This window comes from Setaria viridis, chromosome 5 (assembly GCF_005286985.2).
Source record: "Setaria viridis chromosome 5, Setaria_viridis_v4.0, whole genome shotgun sequence".
Taxonomy (NCBI): domain Eukaryota; kingdom Viridiplantae; phylum Streptophyta; class Magnoliopsida; order Poales; family Poaceae; genus Setaria; species Setaria viridis.
Window position 1 is genome coordinate 43,147,956 of NC_048267.2, and position 23,891 is coordinate 43,171,846.

Genomic DNA, 23,891 nt, shown 5'->3' on the forward strand with positions numbered 1-23,891 from the left:
TGTACTTGCTAAAATTATGGGTAGCCCTACATCGATAGGGAACCTGACGGAAGTAGACTGCACCCCACCAATAAAGCCACAGCCATGCGGCACCCTCCGTCGAAGTACCGCTGCAGACACCACACTCCTCGTGACAGAGTATGCAGTTCAACAGAGATATTCTTAGCTTACGTGTGAAGATTGCACATTCTGCCAGTTGTGGCGTTAGCTAAAAACTAGACCTCCGAAATGGCAATCGGAAGAACGAAAGCGAAGCCGCGTCGCATTTGGAGCAACTACGGAAACTGCTAAAGCTAAGCAACCACTAATCCCACTGTCAGCATGGCGAATTACTCACACATTGTCCGGTGCTGACGAATTACTCACACATTGCCCGGAAAGAAGAACAGGGTGTTGTTTAGTTCCTCTTTTTCCCAACTTTGGCACTATACAAAAAGAAGATTCCCCATCACATCAAACTTACGGTACATGCATGGAGTACTAAATGTAGACGAAATTAAAAACTAATTGCACAGTTTTGTTGTACTTTGCGAGACGAATCTTTTGAGCCTAATTAGTCAATGTTTGGATAATAATTCACAAATACAAACGAAATGCTACAGGTGCGCATTTATAGTAAAATGCAAACTTCGCCGCTCCTAATTTAGGAACTAAAGGTTCAGGAAGCGAACTTGTACTCCTCGAATCCCATCACTACTTTCGGTGCCGGAGGAGACGACCTCCACGCGGCAATAATAACTGCCATTATGATTATGCCGTGAGAAAATCATGTCCAGACTCGACCTGCCCCGCGCTTCACTTTGCTTGGACAACACCCCAATCAAACGGAAACAGGAACAGCACGTCCGGTACCCCATAGTCTGAACTCGGAAAGTTACAAGGACCAGGTGAAATCTGGCAGCTGCCAATCAAGCTCCTACCTTTTTCTACACGATGCAGTACAACCTGTAGGTTGCTTAGCGACCAAACCAAGGCAAATGCAGAAACAGAAAGTCTAAACTCCACTCGCATGTACATCACCACTCACAAGATATGTACAGCTGCTATACACATGTACAGTCAATGTGCGGCTATACAGAATCGAGATTTGCTGGGTTCCAGCTGCACAGCTAGTCGTCAGAGCTTAAGAAATCAAGCTGCATACTGGATATTGGAACGAAGAAATGGCATCCAGCGGAGTCAGTGGCTCAAAATATATTGCACTGGTCATACGAGGATCTGTACTCTGTAGTTCTGAATCTGACTGTAGAATAGCGTTATACCCTTCATTTGTACTCTGTAGTTCTGAATCTCTGACTGTAGAATAGCGTTATACCCTTCATCTGTACAGGTAATAACACCCTGGTCGTCTGTATATTCTTCATCTGTACAGGTAGTGAGATCTCAGCCCACTTTTTGAAACATGAGAAGACCGTAGAACTTGTTGTCATGAACATGAAGGGCTTGCTGACCCTGGTTCTTTGCTGCTTGCTTTAGCTCCCTGGGAGTGGGAGGGAATTGTCCACGATGAGAAGCTTCTCAGGATCCAGGGGCCCATTTTCAGTGTCAACGATTCGGCTATGCCATCGTAGGCGGTCAGCATCCTTCTTGACTTTGTGAACGACATCAGCTCTGTCCCGAACAATAGCGGCGCCCCCTGGCCGGAGAATGCGATCCATCTCAACCAGGATGTCAATAATCGCACATCTGAGAATAGTTTGGTGTCAGGAGGGAGAACTGAGCTAGAATCACTTTAACTGCATTGTTCATGTGCTTTGTGAAAGCATCCTATGCCTTTCTAGTTCGCTTTCAGAGGCTTGGACATCGAAAATCATGAGGGGGCAGTGGATCACTTACTTGTGAATATGTGAACTGAAGATCCCATTAGCATGTATTAGATCATATGTCCGCGGATAAGTAGAGAAGGCCTCGCACCTGAAAATATATTGAAAATCAAGATTAGTTATTGCCTATATCTTACTCCGTACTGCAGAATTTGGAAGTGCTGATTTATTTCAAGGAAAAAGATGTTTTCATTAACATTACCAGTCTGTGTATGTTCCAATCAGTCCACGCTCATAGATGACACCAAGAGTATTGTCTGTTACATTAGTAGGAACGACATTCATGACCCAAACAGGATACTTGGACATAGCAGCAGCAAAGCCACCAAAACCAGCACTCATATCCATGACATTTCTGTAAGTTCCATTAGATAGATATTTTAGATATGTTACATAGAAATTAACCCTTTTCTCCCAAATCAAACTGTCCTGCTTATATGTCTGAATGGACAACCACTTCATTTCCCCACTGGTTATCCTCGGTGGCACTGCATCAAGTCTTTTAGGCCACTTTTCTATGACACCACCAGCACAAACATTAACAAGTTCAGCTCTTGGAAGACATGATATACACATTGAAATATTCGCATACCTGCAATGTAACAAAACTTATCTTTAATGAAACTTTCATGTTGGAAGAATTTAATGACTAAAAACTTCAATGCAAGAGTACAAGTTAGATTATTTCATGGCTCGGCAAAAGTGTTTTTACCCCAGTTTGGCAGCAAGTTCCTTGGAATACACTGGTGCTCTACTGTACTCGTGTTCTTAGTTGGATGTGCCTTATTGTAGCATTGTATTACTGTTACTGTCCTGAAATATTCCTGAAACTACATTTGACTAAATAAACTTTACGACTGCACAAGAAGTTCAGAACAAAACATAGGCAGATGATGATATGATCTTAGAATAAGTTCATACTGCAAGGCAATCTTTAGAAGAAACAACGAAAACAACTTATTAATTTTTATCCAGCCAGCCAAACTATCATGTGCATTGTCGTATCACAAGGATATCATGAAGCCAAAGAAAAAAGGGGTGAGGTGGTGCCATTGTTGATAAGGCAACAACATTGCAATCCTTTTGCATTCAATTAAATTTCAGAGCATGTTCATCCCCTCCTCAACTTTAAAGCGCAAAGGATAGCTGAAGCTAAAATATGCAATACTATGTTTGGTTGCAATTGGCTGGAAATGCAAAGTGACAAGGAGACAATGATAACCTTACCAGGCACTATCTGGGTCTTCTCTACAGAGTGGTGGCGATCCTAAGAATTTTGCTTCTTGGTCACAGTGGAGATGACAAGTAGGCTTTCTCCAAACAGAAATCGTGCCGTTCTCAGACAGCTTCGTCCAATTAAGCTTATTTGCCATATCATCCATGGTTAATTGCTTGTCCTCATCTTCAGTCGCTTGATTCGAAATATTGTATGCAGATTTCCAGCTGACGGGTGGCCTAGAGAAGACCCAATAGCCACCGGGTTGGAGAAGCCGGTCGATTTCCAGCATATAGAGCCCATCTGGAATCAGCTATAGGTGAATGAGAACAAGAGCACTCCACTAGAAAACTTTACTATTGACATCGACATATTAGGAGCTGTTCTGTTCAGTGTTCACTGACGTCAACATTCGCCAATAGGATATTAGCTTTGAAGAAAGTAACTGATAAGTGCAATAACAAACTAGATACGGTGAATAAACGATACGTCAGGAAGTCTACTTTGTCATTAATAGCAATAGCATGATATCTTGCATGTCCTACCATGAGCAGCCCATGGAACAAGGCAGTCCGCACAGTGCACCATATCGAAGGACCTCGATGGATATGGCAGCCTGTGAGCAACAAGCGCTCCGATCATCGCAGGCAGTCCACGCTCCAACGCGAGCTGCGCTTGTGCTCCACGAGCAATGGACATGGTCAGTACTCCATAGTTCAGCAGGTAGTCCCCAAAGCTCGCAACCTGTCGGTGACTCGCATGAACAGAGACAAACATCAAAATCACATCGAGAAGGCATAGTAATCAAACAGTAACAACCAACTCTTCAAACGAGCAGCGTACTCGATTGCAAATAGGAAACGCTCTCACGCAAGTACTCACCCCGCAGCCGATGTCGAGCGCCGTGCGCACCACGCCGCCGCGGAGCGGCACCACGCGCGCCAGCTGGTCGACGTAATTCCGTACCCCCTTGCCCTTGGTGAACACCAGCCACTCCCCGCGACCGCGGACGGGGTCCTGGCCCGCCAGCTTGGCCGAGGACATCCGCAGCGGGAGGTCCACGTTCGCGTACCGCGCGCGCTCGCGCCGCGCAGGCCACGGCGGGGGCGGGCGGTACCCGGGCGGCGGCGGGACGCGGCAGTGCGGCGGGGGCGGTGGAGGGTGCGGTTGATGCGGCGGGGGGTCCTTGGGCGGGTGCGGAGGAGGCGGCGGGCGCGTGGGGCAGTGGCGCTCCCCGGAGGGGGACTCGTGGCAGGGGACGAGGTGGGTGGCGTTGGGCGGGCACGGGGGAACGGGCGGGGGAGGCGGGGGGTGGTGGTGGTGGTCGGGGTCGGGCGCGGGCGCGGGCGCGGGCGCCGGGGCTTGGGGGGCGGTCGTGGACGCGCTGGCGTACGGGGGAAGCGGAGGCGCCGAGGAGGAGGCGACGTGGTGGGTGCGGGAGACGACGGCGGAGATGAGGAGGAGGGACGTGGTGGCCGCCGCGACGGCCGCGGCCGTGAGCGAGAGCGCCCGCGGCAGCGCCTTGACCACGGCCGCCGAAGACGGCAGCGAGAGCGGCATGGCCGCCGCCGACACCGCGTATGACGCACTGGCCGAGTATCGGATGCTCCGAGTGCGTGCGTGAGTGAGTGCGGCAAAAGTGGAGCGGTGGCGCCGCGGCCGCCTTGTTCGTATTTGAAGGGGAGCACGAGGAGACAGCAGACAGGGAGGCTGGGAGCGGTTGCTGCCGCGCGGGTCCCGGCCGGTGGGGGTTTCGTGGGACCCGCCGAGCAGTGGCACGTGCTTTTTTTTTTCTCGAATACGCAAGAGAACTGCGTATAAGAAAATAAAAACAATACAAAGCGTTTTACAAAACGATAACAGGGTCATGTATATCATTGTATTAAGAAGAAGATAAAAATAATACAAAGCGTTTTACAAAACGATAACAGTGGCGCGTGCTCTCCTTGCTCGTTACACATGCGATATCTTTTTTTTCCCGAAATAAGCACATGTGAAATCTGAATGACTGAATATGATCGAGCACTGAAAATGCAAGACGACACGAGATATTTCCCCCCTGCGTGCAAAACCCGCTGAGAATCTAGTCTCGTGCGGATCCTTAGAAAATAGAAATCGCATCCTACACTGTGGTCCAAGCTCCAAACCGGACCGGCTTCCTCTCCGTAGAGATTGAAATTTGCCCCCCTCGAATTTAAAACCAGCAAACTGCAATGCTTAAAAAAAGGTGATCGATCAGTACCTGCAGAAAGATGTGTGTCGGAACGTCTTCAGAGTTTAGTCATGGGCGATCCCGTTGAGTCGTAGTACTAGTAGGAGGACGATCCAATTTGCAGCTAACGCGCAACGCACTACGAGTCCAAAGGAGGCCGTGGTACAACTCGTCCAGCACCGCACGAACCCCATGCACCTAACACATCTCCTTTTACCACGAAAAAAAATCGAGCACAATCCCAACCGAAGACAACGCGCGTCCGTGTGCTCCGGCCGTTGTCCACGACACCGGCGACGATCAACGCTGATGATCCATTGCCGCCGTAGTTTTCGACGGCGACTCGTCATGATCGTAGCATCGCTTGCAAGCAAGAGCAGGACCCCGTGCCCGGCCCCCTGTCACGCTCGCCAACAGCAACGTCTCGTTGCGGGATCGAGCGCGTTCTCCTCGTCGCGCCGCGGCAGGTTACGAGAGCGGCCAAAAACGACGCGATCGGGTCGGGCGACTCGGGCCCCCGTGTGCGGCCGGCGTAGGCCGCGCCGGAGACTTGCGCGGGGCGGCGACGGCGACGGCGACGGCACGGCGCGCTCCCGCTTGGACGGCGCGATAATCCGGCCACTCTCTTCCAAACGCAAGCGTCACCTCTTCTCGCCCGTACGGCTACTTGCAGCGAGACGACGAGCTCCAGGGCCTCTGATCTTTCGACGTCCTCTGCCGCCTGCACGTCGTCTGCTGTACTTGTTTCTCCTGGCCGCGAGCGAATCTGCCCAAGGCCTCCGCGCCTCCGCGTCAGCTTTTGACGGGACCAATCCGCGGGCGGAGTCGCGGAGAGGTGGTGCCGGCGAGGAGAAAGTGGGCACTGGCGTGGCGGCTGGCCACGGGCGGGCTGGCCGTGTGCGTGCGTCGTGTGGTTCACTGGAGCGTCACCGCCGACGGCGACCGCCCACTATCAGCGTGCGAAGCATTATCCCCGAGCTCAGTCGCCGTCTTATCAGAGCAGCGGCAGCGTAAGAAATGGCCGCGCCTTTTCAAAAAGGTATTCGCAACGAAAACATATGGGCTCCATGATGTATACAGCACATGTGTGTAGAGTTTCTTTGCTGTGAAAATTTACACGGGGAAAAAACTAGACGCTTTTAGTTTTAGTTCCCCGTGGATACTGTATATGAGAGAGTACAATAGGCCCCTACCGCTTTCAGGCTTCAACCAAGAAAAGGCTCTCGAAACTTTATCATTCTATATTCGTTTCTGTTGGTGAACAAACGACACATAATCACAGTTGCGTTACATTTATTCAGACATGAAAGAGACGACAAGAAGTTAGTTACAGGTTGGGGTATCAAGAACTGATTCGAGTACAGGATACTATCTTCTTCTTCTTCTTTTTAAAAAAGAAAGGATAAGAACTGTTTCAGGCCAAGGAGACCTTATTACTCTGCCCGCTCTCCTTGCGGCTCGTTATTACTGGAATTTATTGCTGACAAAGCTTGGCCAGCTACTCAGTTGCAGATTTCCGCCAGCATCAGATTGCAGTGCATCTTTTACAAGAGCTGGCACCTTATTTGTTCTCTTATTTGTCAGAAACCAAACTTTATCCTTGGACTCGGAGGCATGTTAGAGACCGTACATGGCCAACCTTCCTTCACCAGTGAAGTCAAAACCTCAATCAGGAACCCTGATGCTTCAGGTCATTCTCAGAGTCGACAGGTTGTGCGCTATCTCCTAGCAAACGCGCATAATAAGATCAGATAAAAGATCTTTTGTTGATTCCCTTGACGCCCTTGTACTTGGACCGGGCGTTTAGGTGCTTTCTAGAGAAAAGTCAGCTGATAGGTTGAGACTCATCTTCAGTGGAGGTTTTCACGCTTTTACGCTGATAACGTGGGAAAAGCATTCGCCTGATCTTTTTTTCAGCTGAACGTTCAGAGAGCGCCTGAAACCAGAGACTCCAAATGATTGTTCTAGGTTCATTAAAAGGACCAAGGTGATTTGAAATTTCTAAGCCTAATGACTAACCTGCGCATTGAACGAAAATCGAACAGTCCTAGCTTCCAAGCCAGAAAAGGCTCTTACATCAATACCAAGACTGTCAACGCCAATCAAACTTGCCTCCTGCAGAACATTTCAGATATCAGATTGCAAACAAAGCTTACACTAAAGGAACACTTGTCCTATTGGCAATGCAATAGTGAGAAACAACAACATGCGTAACCAACATATGAACAGGTAATATGATAATCACAGTGCAAATGACATGCTTCTGAACAAAAGATGAAATTGCAGATATATTTAAGGTCCTGGCATTGCAGAAGTATACCGTCACAGCAACTAAACAAGAAAAAGAACTTGTGCCTTGTTATTCTTTTTCACAATGAAATAATGAATTTGGACATATGCTTAAAAGAAGAGGATTCCAGGCACAAGAATGGTAATTTCAGATTGTGAACATGAAAATAAAGCATCAATGACAACAAACGTACCTCGACAGTAAGGCTCTTTTTCCTGCGACAGAGTGACCTGAGAGCCACTGCACACTGATCACTGTTTTCTTTGATCCGTTCTATAATTGCTGAAGCAGAGTTTGCAAGAATATCTGGTTCTGAATCTTGAAAATCTTGTGGATCGATCATCAACTGCAGAAATCCATGGAATATAAGAAACTATAATGGCCACAATACCTGTTTGTAGATCAAGGTCAAGTAGTTATATGATATTCCGAAGCAACATTACCTGCTTGCCATACATGGAGAACAGTTCAATTGTCATTATCTCCAGCTTGTAGATCATCGAACCGGTGCTAGTTCCGGTATCATTGAAGTCAAATCTTGACTTATCATCATCTGAATATTTGCTTAGAGTAAGTCAAACAAAAATTGAATGAAAGTGGGTAACTGAGGTGCGAGATTTTAACCAATTAAATTACCAACTAGGTGATTAGTTCCAGAAATTGGCCGAGTTTCTGTGTTGTATCCATCTGTTTCATTCACTACATCAGAAATGGCATTGGATTGAAGAATAGCATTGAGAAAAAGAAAAGAAGATGCTTCATATCTGAATTTGTTGTGGAAGTACCTTTCCAGTCAGATGAATATCCATCACTGTTGGATTCGGCATGAAACAAGCTCCTCAAGTAAGATTCTTCCTCTATAAAAGCAGGTCTCAGATATCCAACAATAGAGACACTATTTGATGGACTATCCATCTTCTCCCCACGATTGTCATGAACAGCCTGTATAGTAAAAGAGCAGGTAATGTGATTGCCTAGTTCTCTGCAACTTGGGTGATTTGAAGTCACATTTAGGGTTGTGCTCTTTTGATAGGTCATGCTACGAGACATGCTTTGCTGAATGCTGAAGCTTTTACTCTACAACAAACTGATACATGAGAGTTCATAATAAATAAAAGAAGTTCAGGTTCGCATATATATATATATATATATATATATATATATATATATATTCTATAATATATTCTATTTTAGCAGAGATTTTATCCAACACTAATTGATGGGAAAAATACTCAGAACAATACATCAAACTGTTGCGATCTTTTGTTTTGTTTTACTGATACTTTCTGTCCCAGTTGAGAGAGAACATACTCTGAAACTAATGCAAGATCATACTGATTTGCTATCTTTGCCTCTCTTTTTTTTTGGATCTTGATGTGTGCCTAACCGAGTGGTCTGGACGGTTACTCATTGCTCTACTAGATGGTTCCCTTGCAACTCTTCATGACAACACAAAATTACTAACCAATCTAAAGTGGAGGATGTTAGCTGAATTATAGTAATCATTTATAGCATCTTTGCCAGGTCGACCATTTTCACTATTTCAAGGGCTGCTGGGTTGTCTGCATTCTTTTATAACGGTTTATCTCTTACCTTTGTCAAACATTTGGCAAAGTAAATCGGATGTATTGCACGCATTGTTGCTGGCATCCCCCATTCTATAAGAATATCAGTTATTTCTGTATCAATCTGTGACATTTCACAAGAGAGACATTAATGATGACAGGGCTTGCTGCTAATAAGAAAAATGATCCACAGTAACCGCTGAAAGGAGGAAAAAGAACTTTTAGCAAACCTTGCTGTAGTGCTCATCAGGAACGTCCATAAATTTTTCACCATCCATGTAATCACTAAAATCACTAATCGCCACACTACTTTCTCCAATAATGGGTCCGTCCATTCCAATTAAAACTGTCTGCAATTGAGATGTCATTTCAAGTAAGTGAATCACCCATCAAAGCACTGATGCACAAGATTTTCATCATCAGAGTAACACTGTTCTGTAGCAAGACAATGGCATGTTGACTGCAGCACTAACACTGTTCTGTAGCAAGACAATGGCATCTTCGTGAAAATTAGTCCTTTAAGGAACAACTACCATGCAAAAGAATGATGATGCCGGTTGCCAGGCAGATAGCCTCTAGACTGCTATGAGTGTATGCCTATAACTTTTTGGTAGAGAAAAGAGTAGTTTAACTTTTTGCCCTATTCATAATGGATACAAGGTTGTCCATTCAGGACTACTCGACCAATAATATATGAACTACACAAATCTGTCCGGCTATCCCTAATACATGGAGTATAGTACATATCTACAAGGAAAGAAACCCATTAACAAGGAAAAGCAATTATTATTATCTAGTTTCTAACTAGTATTGCTCTGGTCAACACAGCAGAACAACATCTTACCACAGGATTGTTCGCAGTATCATCTTCTAAGAGGTTCTCGCTGTCAGGTACTTCAAAGAATATGTCTGTAAATAAGTTCCCAACAGGTTAGCTGCACAAGAAGAACACTGCTAAGGCTCTATAGTACATTTTTATCATGCATTAAGGCAGTACCTCCGTAGTCATCAATAACATATTGAAACTCTGACCAGGCAACATTTCCATGAGGTTCATTGTGTACCCTTGCAGGAAATACAAGCAAGCCCTTGCTATTGCCCTAGACAAGATGGAAGATTGGAACATTAACTAGGCTTAGATGCTCAGCAACAAATTTGTGTAAGATTTTACAGAATATATTTGGATTATTTTGAGGAGTTTTATACTCTGCTATCAGGGTATCGGGATGCAATCTTAAATGGATAATTTAGTTGCACCAGATTACCTCTACTACTGTTCTAGCTGTTTCAACATCTGTCAGTAGCAGGTCCTTTTTCCTTGAACGCTCTTTAACTTCTTCAAGAGGGTGATAACCCCGATCTCTCGTGTACTTTGAATCTGGCACTGAGTCTGAATAATCAGCAGCCACGCGAACTTTGGTTAGGGATGAGTCCTGATCAGTTGGCAACCAGCAGCGCTGAATTGGTCCAAAAGGGTTACGGCATCGAAAACTGCAAGAAATGGTTGCAGCTGTTAGTTTCAAAATGCAAGGAAACCATTCAGAGGAATTACTTGCAATGAGGGTTGGAAGGACCTTAAACTAGATAGATCATGAAATCTCCGGGAGTCAAATGGAGTTTTAACCCAGTTTAAGGTGGCTCCTGCTGCCATTTTACACTCCAGCAGAGGACAATTAATTCTGCTCTGCAAAAGTAAAATAGAATTGTTAAGCCAAAAAAATAAAACGCTGATGGCACATGTACTTAATAAATACTTGTTTTTGAGGAATATGTACCCAATATGGATGATTCTGCATAGATGGTATTTCTCTTGAAGCAATTTAAATATACTATTATTTACCAGATTATAACAAAGCTCAGGCGTAGTCTCAAAGAATGTAGAGCAGAAGAGGGTACCCAAACAAATAGTGACCAATCACATAAGGAAATGTCAATTGCCTTTTTTGAAAGGAGAAGAAGTGACTAATTCCTCTAGCAAAGGCAGTCACCAACAGTCAGCCCAATGCAGTATTCACCTCATATCAGAACATATAACGAGGAAAAAAATGCATCCAAATGGATGAAGAATTGGGTGTATCACTATTTCCTTCAAGTCTCAACTGCAATTGTACATAAGGGTAAAACGGGGAAAGAGATGGCTGGACAGTGTCAAACATAATGAATGAGGTTCTATTCAGAGAAACTGGGATGATTCCCTGAGAAAAGAGACACTTCTGAATGTGCAAACTGCCACTCACGCTCACCAATTCACATCGCAACCGAACCCAAGTTATGTTATATTCAATCCAGCAAGCCTAATTCTTGAACACCATGTGTACGGTAAACCCTGGTGGATCAGAGCACTTTACCAAACTGCAGTCGCTGCAATTAACAAACATAACACATTACAAACCTCATTTCTAACAAACCAGTAACACCAAAGCGATCCAACCAAACTCTAGAATCAAAACTAAACCATTCGGTGAGCAACCGCACACGAAACCGCTGCTGCTGCACTGATCAAGGAGAAGGTCTCCCCTGTTCTCCGAGCACAGAAACATCATCGGGGCGTCACCTTTGCGAGACCAGAAGAATAGGTCCAGCCGGAACCACCGCATCGCTTATGCTAAACGCAATCGAATTCGGTACGGAAACGGAACTCACCGATGATACCAAGGCTGGCCACCTGTGAAACGAGAAACAAAAAGGACCGCAGGATCAAGCAGAAGCGGGCCGTGCGGGCGGCGAGAACGGAGACCGACGCGGCAGCCGCGGCGCGCGGCGGAAACACCCGCGGGCGAGACGGATCACGGCGCGAACCGCGAGTTCCCCCTTGCTCCCTCCTGGTCTGCTGCGCTCTTCCTCTTTGGGAGGACTGACGAGACGTGAGAGAAGCCGCCAGGAGGGGTGCATCAGGGCCCTTTTGGTAATTTGCTCTTTCCCGCACGGCGCAGGGTTAGTTTCTCTCCCAGCAGGACAGTTTTTTAATAATTGATTGAAAAATGAAGGTGGAAAGAATTGGGTGATTAGCACGAACAGATTTTGGTTTAGTATTTTTGGAATTTCCCTCACCTCCTGAAAATGGACTAGTGTTATCGGAGTTGGTGTGGGGCTTGGATCTCGAGGTAAATTCCGCATTTAATAGTAGTCGTTGGCCCCATAACCGAAACAATGATGATGATGGGGGCAGGTCGCTCCCTGCTTTGAATAACACGTGCAGCGACCACCGTACGAGTACATGTGAGAACGGCATCCACGTAGTCAGTAGTGATTAGTGTTGGGCCGTAGACGTACAGCATGTTTGCAGTCTTGAAGCTGTCGATTCACAGTGTGTATTGTGTTGGTGTTGCTATTTCAGTGTACCATTGTTGTTGTGATCACGATAGCAGTTAACATTTTTGGGTACCATTTGATATCGTTGGATGATGACGGTTGATCGGTGTCCACGTGCACAGCGGTTTAACCCGTTTACACGCCGTGTAAAATGCTCCTAGTCGTGTCTGTTTAATCACCCCTTTAGCCTGTTTAATCTATTTAATTGGGCGTTTAGTCTGAATAAATAAGCAGGTAACCAACTGTTTAGCCTAATATTATCAAGGATTTGAGGTGTATGGATAGCATTTGGGCGAGGGAAAAGAACAAAAGAGAAGGGATAGGGCCATAGGGGTAGCTTCTATCTGAATGGCAGTTGGTCTGGATGGATCATCAAAGGATCGTGGATGTGCGTGCCATCCTAGCCTCAGAACAAGCCTCTCCAACCGTAGTCTGCAACAGCAGGCGCAGGGGAAGGAATATGTCAGTCATATTCCGTTGGCATCAAAGTTCCAGGGCTTGTGGCCCTCCTGCAACGCCAGCCGCAGGCTCATGATCGGCTCGCAAAAGACGCCCGAGGCCGGGTTGTTCGTTTCCGCCCATTTTGGCTCGTCCGCTACACTATGGTCGCTTTTCTGGAAAATGATGGGCACCCGGAGCCTCGAGCTCTCGCCTACTTCTTGCTCACGATTCACGAAAGACTACGACACCGATGGCAGGACAGGTTTTACATGGGCTTCTGTAAAATTGCCCTACTGTGAATTTCATCATGCGTCACAAATTGCATAGCCCTTCTTTTACCTTACAGTTGCGAGGTTTTGATGCACATGGAATCTTCCCAGCTGAACCCGTGCCATGCGATGCTCTCGTGTCTTTCTTGTAGGTAGGACACGACTCTTACGTGAAGTGGTTGTCTTGAAGAGTTTTTTTTTTCCTTTCTTCAGAGAACATGTTTTTGGTGCCGGTGCACCTGAACCGACCAGGATCGTGCATGCGAAGAACGGCGCAACTGGACGATCATGTGTCTCCATGTGCTGCATGGAGGTAGGCGCCACGTCGATCGCTGTGCTGCACGCTTTCATCGTCAAAGTTCTTCTTCTTTTTTTTTGGAGTGGTGATCGTCAAAGTTCGATGCAGAGTGGAGGAGGGAGAGAGCTTTTTATTCTTCTTTTTTCAGTCGGGCTTTAAACGCGGAGACTGAGACGCTACTGGCCCAGTGACGGCCTAGCCCAAGGGTAGGTCCAAACAAACGCCGGTTGAGCATGGCCCAGGCCCACCCAAACTAACCGGATCTTCTGCGCCGGACAGATCCGCCGCCGCAGCGGTGCTTGCTTCCGAATCCGACCGACCAAGAGGCGCCGGCCCGGGCGTCGCTGTCGTCGATGCCGGAACCGGCGACGGGGCCACGGGGCGACCATGCGCGTAGACTGCCGCGTCGCGGGCTCGCGGCCACTCTCTCTCCGGTAAGTTCTCTGAGCCACTCGCTAGGTCACTAGTCCGTCTTCATAGGCGAAGAATGCAGAGTAAATACCGCGACAATCCGCGCAAAAAGATGCACTCGTAGCGTGCTCAAGTTTTTCGTAAAAATTGTGTTGCCTATGTTTTGTCCCTTCCATTTATCTTGTGGTAGAGAGGAGATATCCCTTCTGGATTCTGAATGTCGTTTAGATGCCACAGTATAACCCGAGGAGCAAAAATGGATTTGAGTTTTTCAGGAACAAGTCTTTCAGGGTGATTTCTGATTTGTTCCATTTTCTTCACATGTAAGGGCAGAAACACAAAAGGCTAATTTTTTTAACTGCAATGAGTACACCATATATTTCATTGGTAGAGCTACTAAGAAAGCTCATCGAACTTATGATTACATTGCTGAAATAGCTATAGGCAGTGGAATGTAAACTGCAACAACTCTAGACAATGCAATAAACAACTCTAGAATACTGAGATGGAAGCAGAAGCCTCCAGCTATGATTCCTCTCGACAATCGAAATAGGCTTCAGGTCTTTTGTTTATTCTGCTCACGCCTGGGCCTGAAATGAGAGCGGAGTGATATCATTAGCATTGCATGTCACTGCACTTTGGGAATATGATTGCTTTCTTCGAATTGTAGTTCTGTATTTTTGGGTTCATAAGAGCATCTTGGAACGTTGAAGCTTTAAAAAACTGTGATATTTTTTTGGAGATACAGTGTGTAATATAATAATATGTAAAGTTTCACAACTAAAGAAAACTTACACTTAAAGAGCCCCATGTTGATGCTTAAGATAGCTGATTTGTTGGTGGTGGGGATTGATTGGAGTGCAGAGGTGGTGTTGGTGCCGACAGAGCTTCAATTGGAGGTGGTGGAGAGTTGTGCTGGTAAAGAGGATGTGGAGATGCTGAAGATACTGGTGGAGACTTTGCATGAGGGACACTTGGATGCAGATTGTTTGGAGCATTTGGAGGTAATTGTGGGGAATACTGGGCAGGTGGCGGTGAAGATTGATGGCTATGTGGAGGTGGTGCATACTGGTACGGAGGCGGAGAGTTATATTGGTATGTAGTTCCTGTTGATGATGGTAGAAGTGGTGAACTGTGGATGTATGGAGGTGGGGGATACTGGTTAGCTAGTGGCGGAGGTACGTAGTTGTACTGGTATTGTGGTGGTGGAGAGTTTTTTTTTGAAACGTATGGTGGTGGAGAGTTGTAGTAGTATGGAGGTGGTAAATACTTGTGGGATGGTACTGGAGAATTGACGCCTTGTAGAGGTGGTGGTGATTGGTAGCTGTTTGGAAGTGTGGACTGTAGGTAAGGTGGCGGTGAAGCATAGTTGTTTAGTGGAGGTGATGGGTACTGGTAAGCTGGAGGAGGAAACAGGTTAGAAGGAGGTGGCGAATGTTGATAAGGCAATGGTTGGGACTTATGGCTAGCCGGAGGCGAGGGATACTGGTAAGGGAGTTGCGGGGAATTGTAGGGATGCGCCGGTGGTGGCATGTGAGGTTTTGAACATTCCAAGGTATTCTTTGATGCAAATGCCATTATCTGGTTCGCTTGGAGAACCACCTCCTCGCTTGACTTGGAGTAAACACTGAGCCCAGACAAATTTAACTCAATTGGCACATTGCAGTCTGATCCTCCTGGTGCTCCATGGAGCTCGACCTTACACGAGTCGGCCCCATAGGTGTTGCTAATTGGCAATCCCTTAAGGATAACACTGTATTTGCCATTGCTTCTGGTGTAACCAAATGCCACGAGTGCTTGGTCATTTGCCTGACAAGTGACCTTGACCATGGCTCCTGCACCCAGATTATTGTTAAGAAATTAGTATGAAACTCAGAAGGACATTTACTCATTTAGGGATAAGTCGCAAAAGATCAGCAGCTGATGTTTAAGGAGGATAATTATGAGCAAAAAGGAACAATGATGTATTTTCAAGCTGACTGCATTAGCATGATATGATCATAAGAACAGGGTGATGACAAAATTTCACCTTCCAGGTGCCTTTTCCCATGGGATTCTTCTGGGTGTGCCTCATTGAAGCATCTGTAGCAGTACACCTTCCCTATCACCTTAATAACAGGATCATATGTTGGTGATATGGAAAGAGAAGGTGGTGCAAAGCTGCTCGCTCCCTCACCGTGCATTGCAAAAGTGACAAACAACATGGTGAAGACCAGCCATATGTGACCCTTTGGCTGGCCTGTCATGCTCATTTTCATGGCTAGATAGTGCTTTGTCAAGTGAGAGCAGGAGAAGATGTGGATGGTTTTGGCTTTGATATGGATGGCTATTTATAATGGCCATGGTCACAAGGTTTGAGGGACAGAGAGAGCAGGTAGGGGATGAGTGAACCGGGTCAACATTATTCTGCTTCATGCCACTGCATTCTAAAATGAGCACATACAATGCCTTGATTTTTTTCGTCATGTATAGCAAACAGTGGAAATTTCATTTTTCTCTTTTAAAATGGCATAATGTGATTATGTTTATTTACTATTGTGCAGGTAATATACGAAAATACAAACACAATCTGAGTTGAGCAAACCCAGTATTGTTCCAAGTCACCGTAAATCTGCAAAGGACCTTTGAAGCTACCCTTTCATCAATCCAGCTGGTAATTCTCCTGGGTGATTATACTAGAGATCAAGATAACTTGTGGCCTCATTTTCATCCAGCAAAAAGGTCTGTGGCATGTGTAGCTTCAACTACTCAGGCATAGCCCACTGACCTGATAGGATAGCAGCCAACTAAATCTCAAGTCAAAAAGGTGCATTCCTGTGTTCAGCTCAGATGGTTCAGGCTAACAAATCCCTCCTGCTCCATCTCCATGCAAGAGTTGAGCAGGTTTAACTAACAAATGATTGTTTATTTGTTGGTTTGTTCCACTCCCATGCTGTTTGAAAATCTGTTGCCTATCCCCTTGACAGTTTGATTTGCCACATATAATGATACAAGGAGGAGAAAATAGCTTTTGGAGGTAGCAGGAAGCTCATTTTGGTGCCGAAAAGAAGGAAGTGTGCATTTGCTTTTGGTCGGTGGCAGCCAATTTGGGCTAACTGGTTGGGCCTAATCTGCACGGTGCCTTAAACTTGGGCCGACGGTAAGTGAATTGAGCCCATGTACTGTTGAAAACAATAGGAGTATACAGGACATAGAACACAGCGAAACGATAATATAGAACTTGCTTGATTTCCCTGCTTAGTTTGATCATTTGAATGGAAACACTAGACAATTTAGATGCCATTAGTCTTCACCTCATGTCAGGTCATCCACCCTAGCTACCACATTTTGCCCAATTTACAAGCAGGCTTTGCTAGCTCCATTTTCTACCCATCTAATGACTTGGTTAATACTACTAGTTGGTATCCATCTTCTGAACCTGAACCCCAAAATGTCAGCAAGTGAAGGTATCGTCATGGAGGTAGCCCTATGACACTCTTCACAAACCATCACCCTCCCTTCAGAAGAGACCCTAGCTTTCCTTCCAGCTACAAAGAACTTAAGCATATGACAAAGAACAACTCAATGGTCACCTCCATCAGGAACCCTAAGTGTTACTTATGTGAGCGTACGTTTTACCGCGATGCCAGGCCGGCGCACACAGCTTATGTGTCATTCCAGACACTGAAGAGCTGCGCGCCGCCATGGCCAACGCCGGCCATGTTGTCGTTGCTGCTTGCCGCTGCCGGGGCCGAGGCCGGCGTCCACGAAGGCATCCTCCCGCCACCGTAGGCCGCCTCCGCGTTCACCAGGTAGCTCTCGTACCCCATCTGCGCCGCCTGCTTGGTGGCTTCGTCGTGCTCCCCTTGATGTGACCGCGCATGCACCTGCTCGTGACTAACCATTGCCGTCGTGGTCGCCGCGGCAGCGCTCATCGGCATCATGTAGCCGCCGCCGACGGCGCCACCGTTGCTGTCTCCAACCCCATTGTACACGACGGAGTTGGAGCCGGTGCTATGCTCGAGTGAGGCGTTGTCGATGCTGCCGAGGCCGTGCATCGCGGCCTGCCCCGCCGAGAAGAAGTCGTGCGCACCGGCGGCGGCGCCCAGGTTCAGGTGGTTGAGCTCGTGCAGGCTGTGCGCGGCGGCGATCACCGCGTGATCCTGCTCCTGCTTGCACCACCCACGCATCGGCTGCGCGTACGGGTGGTACAGGCCGGCGGCGGCGGCGCTCGGCTGGAACGCGATGGTCGGCCAGGCGGCTGCGGCTGCGTGGTAGTGCGTGCCGTAGGCTGCCAGGGCGCCGCCGTCGCCGAGGTGCGAGGCGATGCGGCCTACGTCGTAGCTCACCACGCCGGCGTGCTGCGCGGACGCGGCGGCCTCGGCCTCCTTGAGGCGCTTGGCGGCGCTGCCGATGGGGAGCGCGCTGCTGTCCAGGATGCTCTTCACGTCGTAGCGGCTCATGTCGAAGTTGGTGACGGCGTTGAGCCCGCGGAACTTGATCGCCGCGATGTCGTACGCTTCTGCTGCCTCCTCCTGCGTGCCTGCACCCACGCATAATTGCGCTCGGCTTAGCTCATCAATCCAAGCACACTCGTGCTGCACTTCGTCTGCACGGTGCATGGTATATGCGAGCAAAATGCATGTGACATAGCTTATTAATCAGAATTTTTTAATGTTGTAGCTTAACTAATTTAAGCTGTAACTTGAGATTAGTCTACTGCAGATGCATGCTCGCTTGTTTCTAATTATTAAGGTAGTTTAGTGCTACTTTGACCTGATGCACGGGTGAATGGGAGACAACAATAGCACCAGACATGGGGTCAGATTTGAAAAAAAAGCCACTTGCATAGGAACGCATACACTACTGCAATGCAACTTGGAATGGCTTCATGCTCACATTTTTAATAGTCAGCTAGCATATATACATCCATGTACAGCAGGTCTCTTAGTGAGTACCATCATCAGCTATGAAGCACTTGCTTATTGCTTCTAATTGCAAGCATTGAGATGGTTATAGTTGACTGTAGTTTGCTTCTGTGGTTAATATATTAAAAAAAAAACTCTACTTACTGAAGGTGCCCAAGTAGAGATCCTTGTTCCCTGCAACTCGTCCAATCCGTGCTTGCCATCTCCCGTGTTGGTGATGCCTAAAAACACAGAGAGGTTCAAGTTACACACCACTCACATTTTCTATCCATTGCTGAATATATTATGCATCTGCCGACATCACTATATGAAGTTATACCTAGTTACTCCTCTGTAAATGGATGCACCTCTGGAGAAGCCACTGCTCTTCCTGCAACCACATATATGGGTAGTTTGTGTCAAATATGATCTTGATCTATTAATCTTGCCCAACATCTAATAATATAGAGTAATTTCTTGTCTCAATAAATTAAAAGATTATCGTAGACTGACCTTCTCAGAGACGCTACAAACTCCTGCCTTGTCATGTGCTTCATTTCCTCCAGCTCCTTTTCGTAGTTACTCACCTAGAAATACAAAAACAAATGCCTTTAAGTATAACTCCAGCAATGTGCATAATTAACAAAAACTGGCAGAACCTTCACTTCAGATCACTAACCATTTAACAGAATTGAGAAATAGCAACTATTAATGTGAAACTACGTTGTACATATACATACTGGAAAATTTGTGGTCGTCGTGGGACCCCAATACTTAAGAGCAGCCAAATCATAAGCCCTAGCAGCTTTCTCCTCTTTGTCATAACCACCTATCAATGATAAAAGATGAAAAAAAAGGTGAGAATAGCGAGAAAAAAATATGATTCCTTCTATTAGATTTTGAAAAAAAAAAAGGTAGTCCAACCCGAATCAAGTGAAATCGCGTACCTAGATAGACTGTAGATTGAAGAGTTGAGTTCAATCCCGCAAATCACGATAGTCAATACAGAGACGATCAAAGAGAAGTAATAATATCAGTTAACAACATTGGGGGAAAGATCAAGCACAACAGCTGATTTGAATATGCAATCTGGCATTAGTACCTTGACGACCCTTGCGAGTTTGTCCTTCCCTTCTGCAACTGTTGTCCCACAGATGAGCCTCGTACCTCCCTGTCCATCTATGCCTAAAATAAATCAAAAGTAGAAGCTTTTTGTTAATTTCCCACTACACAACGATCCTGCCCAACACAATGACAGTCCTAATCACCCAAATCATCAAATGCTACTTTGCTAGCATCGGGCCTACTCATTTTCTTCATAAAAAAGAGACATCAAGCGAGAACTTAGCTAGATGCAATCAAATCTATCATAGCATCTTCCATTAGTAATAGTTTGTTGTTTAATTTCATGATCATTACTTGATGCATTGCTGATTTGTGCTAGTTAATACTCCTAAGTCCCATGATTCATTCATTGCACCCGGGCCTACCTGGTCACGCCGCGGTAAATCGACGTGCGCTGGCCGAACGTGTCTACCGTCTTCCTCGCCGCCGTCTCAGCAACCGTGCCGCTGCCACCCGTGTCTGTGCTCACGGCTACTAGGGCGCCGGCACCGCCGCTGCCACCGCTATCCTCCTTCCGAGCGGCGACTGCTCCACCCTGTGCTGATGTGGACACGCTCTCGGGCGCCCGGCCTCGCTCTCCGGCGAGAAGCGGCATGCCAGCGCCTTGCGCCCCTGCCATGTTCATGGACAAAGAAAGCCCCTGCGCCGCCTGCGCGCCCTCTGCGGCCGCCACTACTCTCGGCTGCGGCAGCGGCGGAGCTGGTTGACTCCGCAGCCAGTTCTTGATCATGGACAGCCCGATGCTGCCGCCGTTGGCACTGGCTGCGCCAGCGCCGCCATTGACGGTGGCCGCTGCACTGAGCATGCTGGCACCGCCGTCATGGACGCCGGCGGAGGAGGCCACCATGACGGAGTCAGCGAAATGGAGCGCGGAGCTTTGGTGGTGGTACAGCTGGTGGTAGCCGGTGCTAGCGCCTGAGCTCGCGTAGCAAGCGTTACTACTGCTGGGGATCACGTTGAGGTTGGCCTTGTGGTGCTGCTCCGAGAAGTTGATGCCGCCGAGGAAGTCCTCCAGCTTCGGCTCGGCGACTAGCGCTGAGAGTTCCGATCCCCTCATGCTCCAATCTGCACGAAGATTTCATGCAGCAAGCTTCAATAATGAGTACATACGCGTGCCATGTGCTATCTGTAGATGTGTAAAGTTATGCTTGCATCGATCGATACGTAACCTTGGGGGATGTTGAAGCAGACGTCGCCGGAGACCTCGTCGGTGGCGGTGGCGGAGATGAGGGTGGAATCCGTCTGGGAAGGCGGCAGATCCTGCGGGGAGAGGGAGAAAGCCAGCCAGTTGTTCACAGTAGCCATGGTTGATTAACTGATAGAGCTGCGATTAATTTGCCCCTAATGGTTGCTTCTTGAGCTCTTGTTAGATTGATAAGGAAGTAGAGGAGGAGATCAAGAAGCCATTTTGGTGAGTGCAAAGCTTAGGGAAGGGAAGGGGAAGTCAAGCAGAGAGTTTTGGAGCATTAAGCAAACAGTACTAGTACTGGTAGATATTTATACAACCAGTACACTCCATAAGATTAGTAATAGCACTATGTGAAGACACACTATACTACTGCATGTAGTCTATATAGGTTGATGGAGTATAATATAAGCATATACATGTAGGAGAAGATTCTTTTCGATAAGAAAAAAAGATGGAGTACACTGTGTGTCCAATACAGAAAAAAAACAGTGTGGCATGATTTAACTGAACAGAAAGCACTTTTTGCTTCTGCTTTCTGGGGAAGTCTCCACTATATTTTGTCTCATTTTCCTCAAAACAAGACTATATGTGTGCCTATATCAGTACCTGATGATGTATCTGCGCATGCTTGTACATGCAGTACTAATAAAGTGACGACCTTTTACTCGATAATAGTATTACGCTGTCACGGCCATTTGACCGAAAGTTGCTGTTAAGAATGATTAAGAAATCCTCTTGGAAAAAAGAAATGGTGCGAGATCTAAGCTTCACATTCTATTTGTCTAGGATCTCAATTCGTAAGCAGATGTTCTTGCATGATCTTTTCAAGTATATACTCCACAGGATGGTGCACATGCACGCACGGGTACACAGGGGTGGCTGAACATTTATGCATCCAGTTGACATATGCAAGCATGTATATGCTTGCGTGTCCCAACTATATTATTGTTGTTGTGGCTATGAGCCAAAACACTGTTCAAGCCTTCTGAAATATGCGTATGAACAATTAGGCCTGGCCTGGTCTGGGCCTCTCCTGAAACCCTAAAGCCACTCACAGCTCACCTGCAGAAGCTGAATGCCTGACATGGTTTTTTACAAATCCCTAGGCTCGCCCTTCCTCGATCACCTCTGCCACAAAACACACCCACACCCATATACTTGTACATGTACTAGTGGTGATTCTAATATTACTACTACAATCATGCCCCAAAATATTTCCTTGATCATAGACAGAAGAGCAGTAGTAATTTTAAGATATATAAGAAATTATTTAGCACACAGCCATTTCACAAGTAATGATCATGATTTAGAACCAATACTCAATTGTAGTACTAATGAGATGGGCATGATTCAACCAATCAACTGCAATCAAACATGCCCTGATCAGAGCACTACTGTAGAGGGAGTGCACGACAATCCCTGCTTGTTGCCATGCATGCTTCAAGAAAACACTCTTTAAATTGCTTCAAAAGATGAAGGACAGGCAGAAAAGATGAAAAGAAAAGGGCAAGTTCATGCATGGTGGACGGAGAGGGCGTGCCACCTGCACCCTAGAAGAGGACACGAACCCTTGTCTTCCGGCCATAGAAAAGCTTGGCGTTCCCAAGCAAGTCCATCGTCTAGCTCCAGACGCCGCGCATAGAGAAGTGAGCAAAAAAACACCCTAAAAACCTCGCATAGGATCCTCCAGGACGAATTGTTAACAAGAGGTCTCTCTCTCTCTCTCCCTCTCTCTCTCTCTCTCTCTACGGGCCAGTACAGAAAACTAATGCTTTCTCTCTCTTTATGGGGGAAGGAGAAGTGGAGGTTAAGATAGGGCGTGTGTGTTTTTATCTTGGTAATTGCACCGGTTGCCTCCCCTCCCCCCGCCTAAAACTTTGACCGTCAAAGCTAGCCAGCTCTAGCTGGAGGCGAGTTCAAACTGACGAGTATCTTTAGTTACCGGCCTATTCATACTTACCCGGTGAAGCCTGGTTAATTACTGGCTGATGATGCGTGCGGCTTTTTAACTGGAGCTCGGTTAATTGAGCTTGATCTTTCGCTTGAGAATGCCAATCCATATTCACAGGTTGGGACTACTAGATTGGTTTGAAAGCTTGAACATGCAAAGATTTGTCTTGAGGACTTTTGAAATATATATACATGCATGAAATTAATTATATATAAAAATGTATTTAGAAAATAGTGACCCCAAAAAAAATATATGCGTTATTAATATAGTGTCATAGTCCAAAATATCATAAATTAGTCGTAAATAAGGTTGTCCATTTGCAGAATGTGTGCGTCGCAACTTTATTTGCTTTTGCAGCTAGGTGTAAGTTTTATTTTTTTTCTCTTCTCTGAAAAGCTTCGAACCACAACCCCCCCCCCCCCCCCCCCTAATTTCAAGAAAAGAACCATGTTCACTTCAAAGACGCGCTTGTCTATATATCAACTAGGTTCCTTAACGCCAGTTCGAATGGCGGCCCTCGCTTAATTTGAACTAAGAAGTTTTAAGCTGCTTGTTGAGTCACAAATAATAGCTTTCATGCATCATGAAATATCTATGATAATATATGTAAATATGAAAATTTTAGAGACACATCTCTATTACTATCATTTGCATGAATACTTATACATATATATGTTGCTAGTCCAAATTAGAATTAATTCCATTCATTCTGTTATATGGAACTTATTTTTTGTAGGAGGTGGAACCATCGTTAGTTGTTCCATTGTGCTAGCAGTCTTGATTGTCAACTTGACTACATAGTTTAACTTTCTGACAAGTTTGACTAATTTGTTTTCTTTAAAAATGACATGTTTGACTAATTTGCAGTCCTAGCTACTCCCTCCGTTCCAAATTGTAGATTGT

General features: G+C 46.3%; 4 protein-coding genes and 1 long non-coding RNA gene across 12 annotated transcripts; 1 reads left to right on the forward strand and 4 right to left on the reverse strand.

The window, feature by feature from the left end:
• Nucleotides 1-822: 822 nt before the first annotated feature.
• LOC117856740 (probable methyltransferase PMT19) lies at nt 823-4,667 on the reverse strand. The gene is made up of 6 exons (XM_034739114.2): nt 3,922-4,667; nt 3,585-3,783; nt 3,051-3,342; nt 2,026-2,415; nt 1,837-1,914; nt 823-1,686 (listed from the first exon to the last, which is right to left on the reverse strand). Exons 1-6 carry the CDS (start codon nt 4,597-4,599, stop codon nt 1,473-1,475), a joined length of 1,851 nt encoding a protein of 616 aa, XP_034595005.1. The 5' UTR covers nt 4,600-4,667; the 3' UTR covers nt 823-1,472.
• Nucleotides 4,668-6,469: 1,802 nt separating this feature from the next.
• On the reverse strand, nt 6,470-12,007 carry LOC117856741 (uncharacterized protein At3g49140). 7 transcript variants are annotated; one of them, XM_034739116.2, is made up of 14 exons: nt 11,750-12,007; nt 10,882-11,467; nt 10,681-10,790; nt 10,372-10,597; nt 10,104-10,206; nt 9,951-10,015; nt 9,337-9,456; nt 9,135-9,230; nt 8,327-8,483; nt 8,178-8,240; nt 7,985-8,094; nt 7,735-7,887; nt 7,271-7,366; nt 6,470-7,187 (listed from the first exon to the last, which is right to left on the reverse strand). In XM_034739116.2, exons 2-14 carry the CDS (start codon nt 10,900-10,902, stop codon nt 7,077-7,079), a joined length of 1,431 nt encoding a protein of 476 aa, XP_034595007.1. In that variant the 5' UTR covers nt 10,903-11,467; nt 11,750-12,007; the 3' UTR covers nt 6,470-7,076. The 7 variants fall into 7 exon arrangements, with proteins under 7 accessions (XP_034595007.1, XP_034595011.1, XP_034595012.1 ...); XM_034739120.2 differs by having other exon boundaries at nt 11,350-11,467; nt 11,750-12,005; XM_034739121.2 differs by lacking the exon at nt 10,882-11,467 and having other exon boundaries at nt 10,681-10,785; nt 11,750-12,005.
• A 1,514-nt stretch (nt 12,008-13,521) lies between these two features.
• LOC117859288 (uncharacterized) lies at nt 13,522-16,856 on the forward strand. Of its 2 annotated transcripts, none has more exons than XR_004641143.2 (2): nt 13,522-13,860; nt 16,381-16,856. It is a non-coding gene; the product is annotated as an uncharacterized lncRNA (long non-coding RNA). The 2 variants fall into 2 exon arrangements; XR_004641142.2 differs by lacking the exon at nt 13,522-13,860 and adding an exon at nt 16,007-16,211.
• Nucleotides 14,162-16,134, reverse strand: LOC117859287 (uncharacterized). Its single transcript, XM_034742498.2, has 3 exons — nt 15,867-16,134; nt 14,633-15,672; nt 14,162-14,427 (listed from the first exon to the last, which is right to left on the reverse strand). The coding sequence occupies exons 1-2, from the start codon at nt 16,093-16,095 to the stop codon at nt 14,657-14,659; spliced, it is 1,245 nt and encodes a 414-aa protein (XP_034598389.1). The 5' UTR covers nt 16,096-16,134; the 3' UTR covers nt 14,162-14,427; nt 14,633-14,656.
• A 190-nt stretch (nt 16,857-17,046) lies between the features above and the next one.
• On the reverse strand, nt 17,047-21,440 carry LOC117859286 (AP2-like ethylene-responsive transcription factor BBM2). Its single transcript, XM_072293869.1, has 8 exons — nt 21,018-21,440; nt 20,214-20,913; nt 19,826-19,908; nt 19,464-19,552; nt 19,237-19,310; nt 19,064-19,114; nt 18,889-18,965; nt 17,047-18,359 (listed from the first exon to the last, which is right to left on the reverse strand). Exons 1-8 carry the CDS (start codon nt 21,151-21,153, stop codon nt 17,482-17,484), a joined length of 2,088 nt encoding a protein of 695 aa, XP_072149970.1. The 5' UTR covers nt 21,154-21,440; the 3' UTR covers nt 17,047-17,481.
• Nucleotides 21,441-23,891: the final 2,451 nt, after the last annotated feature.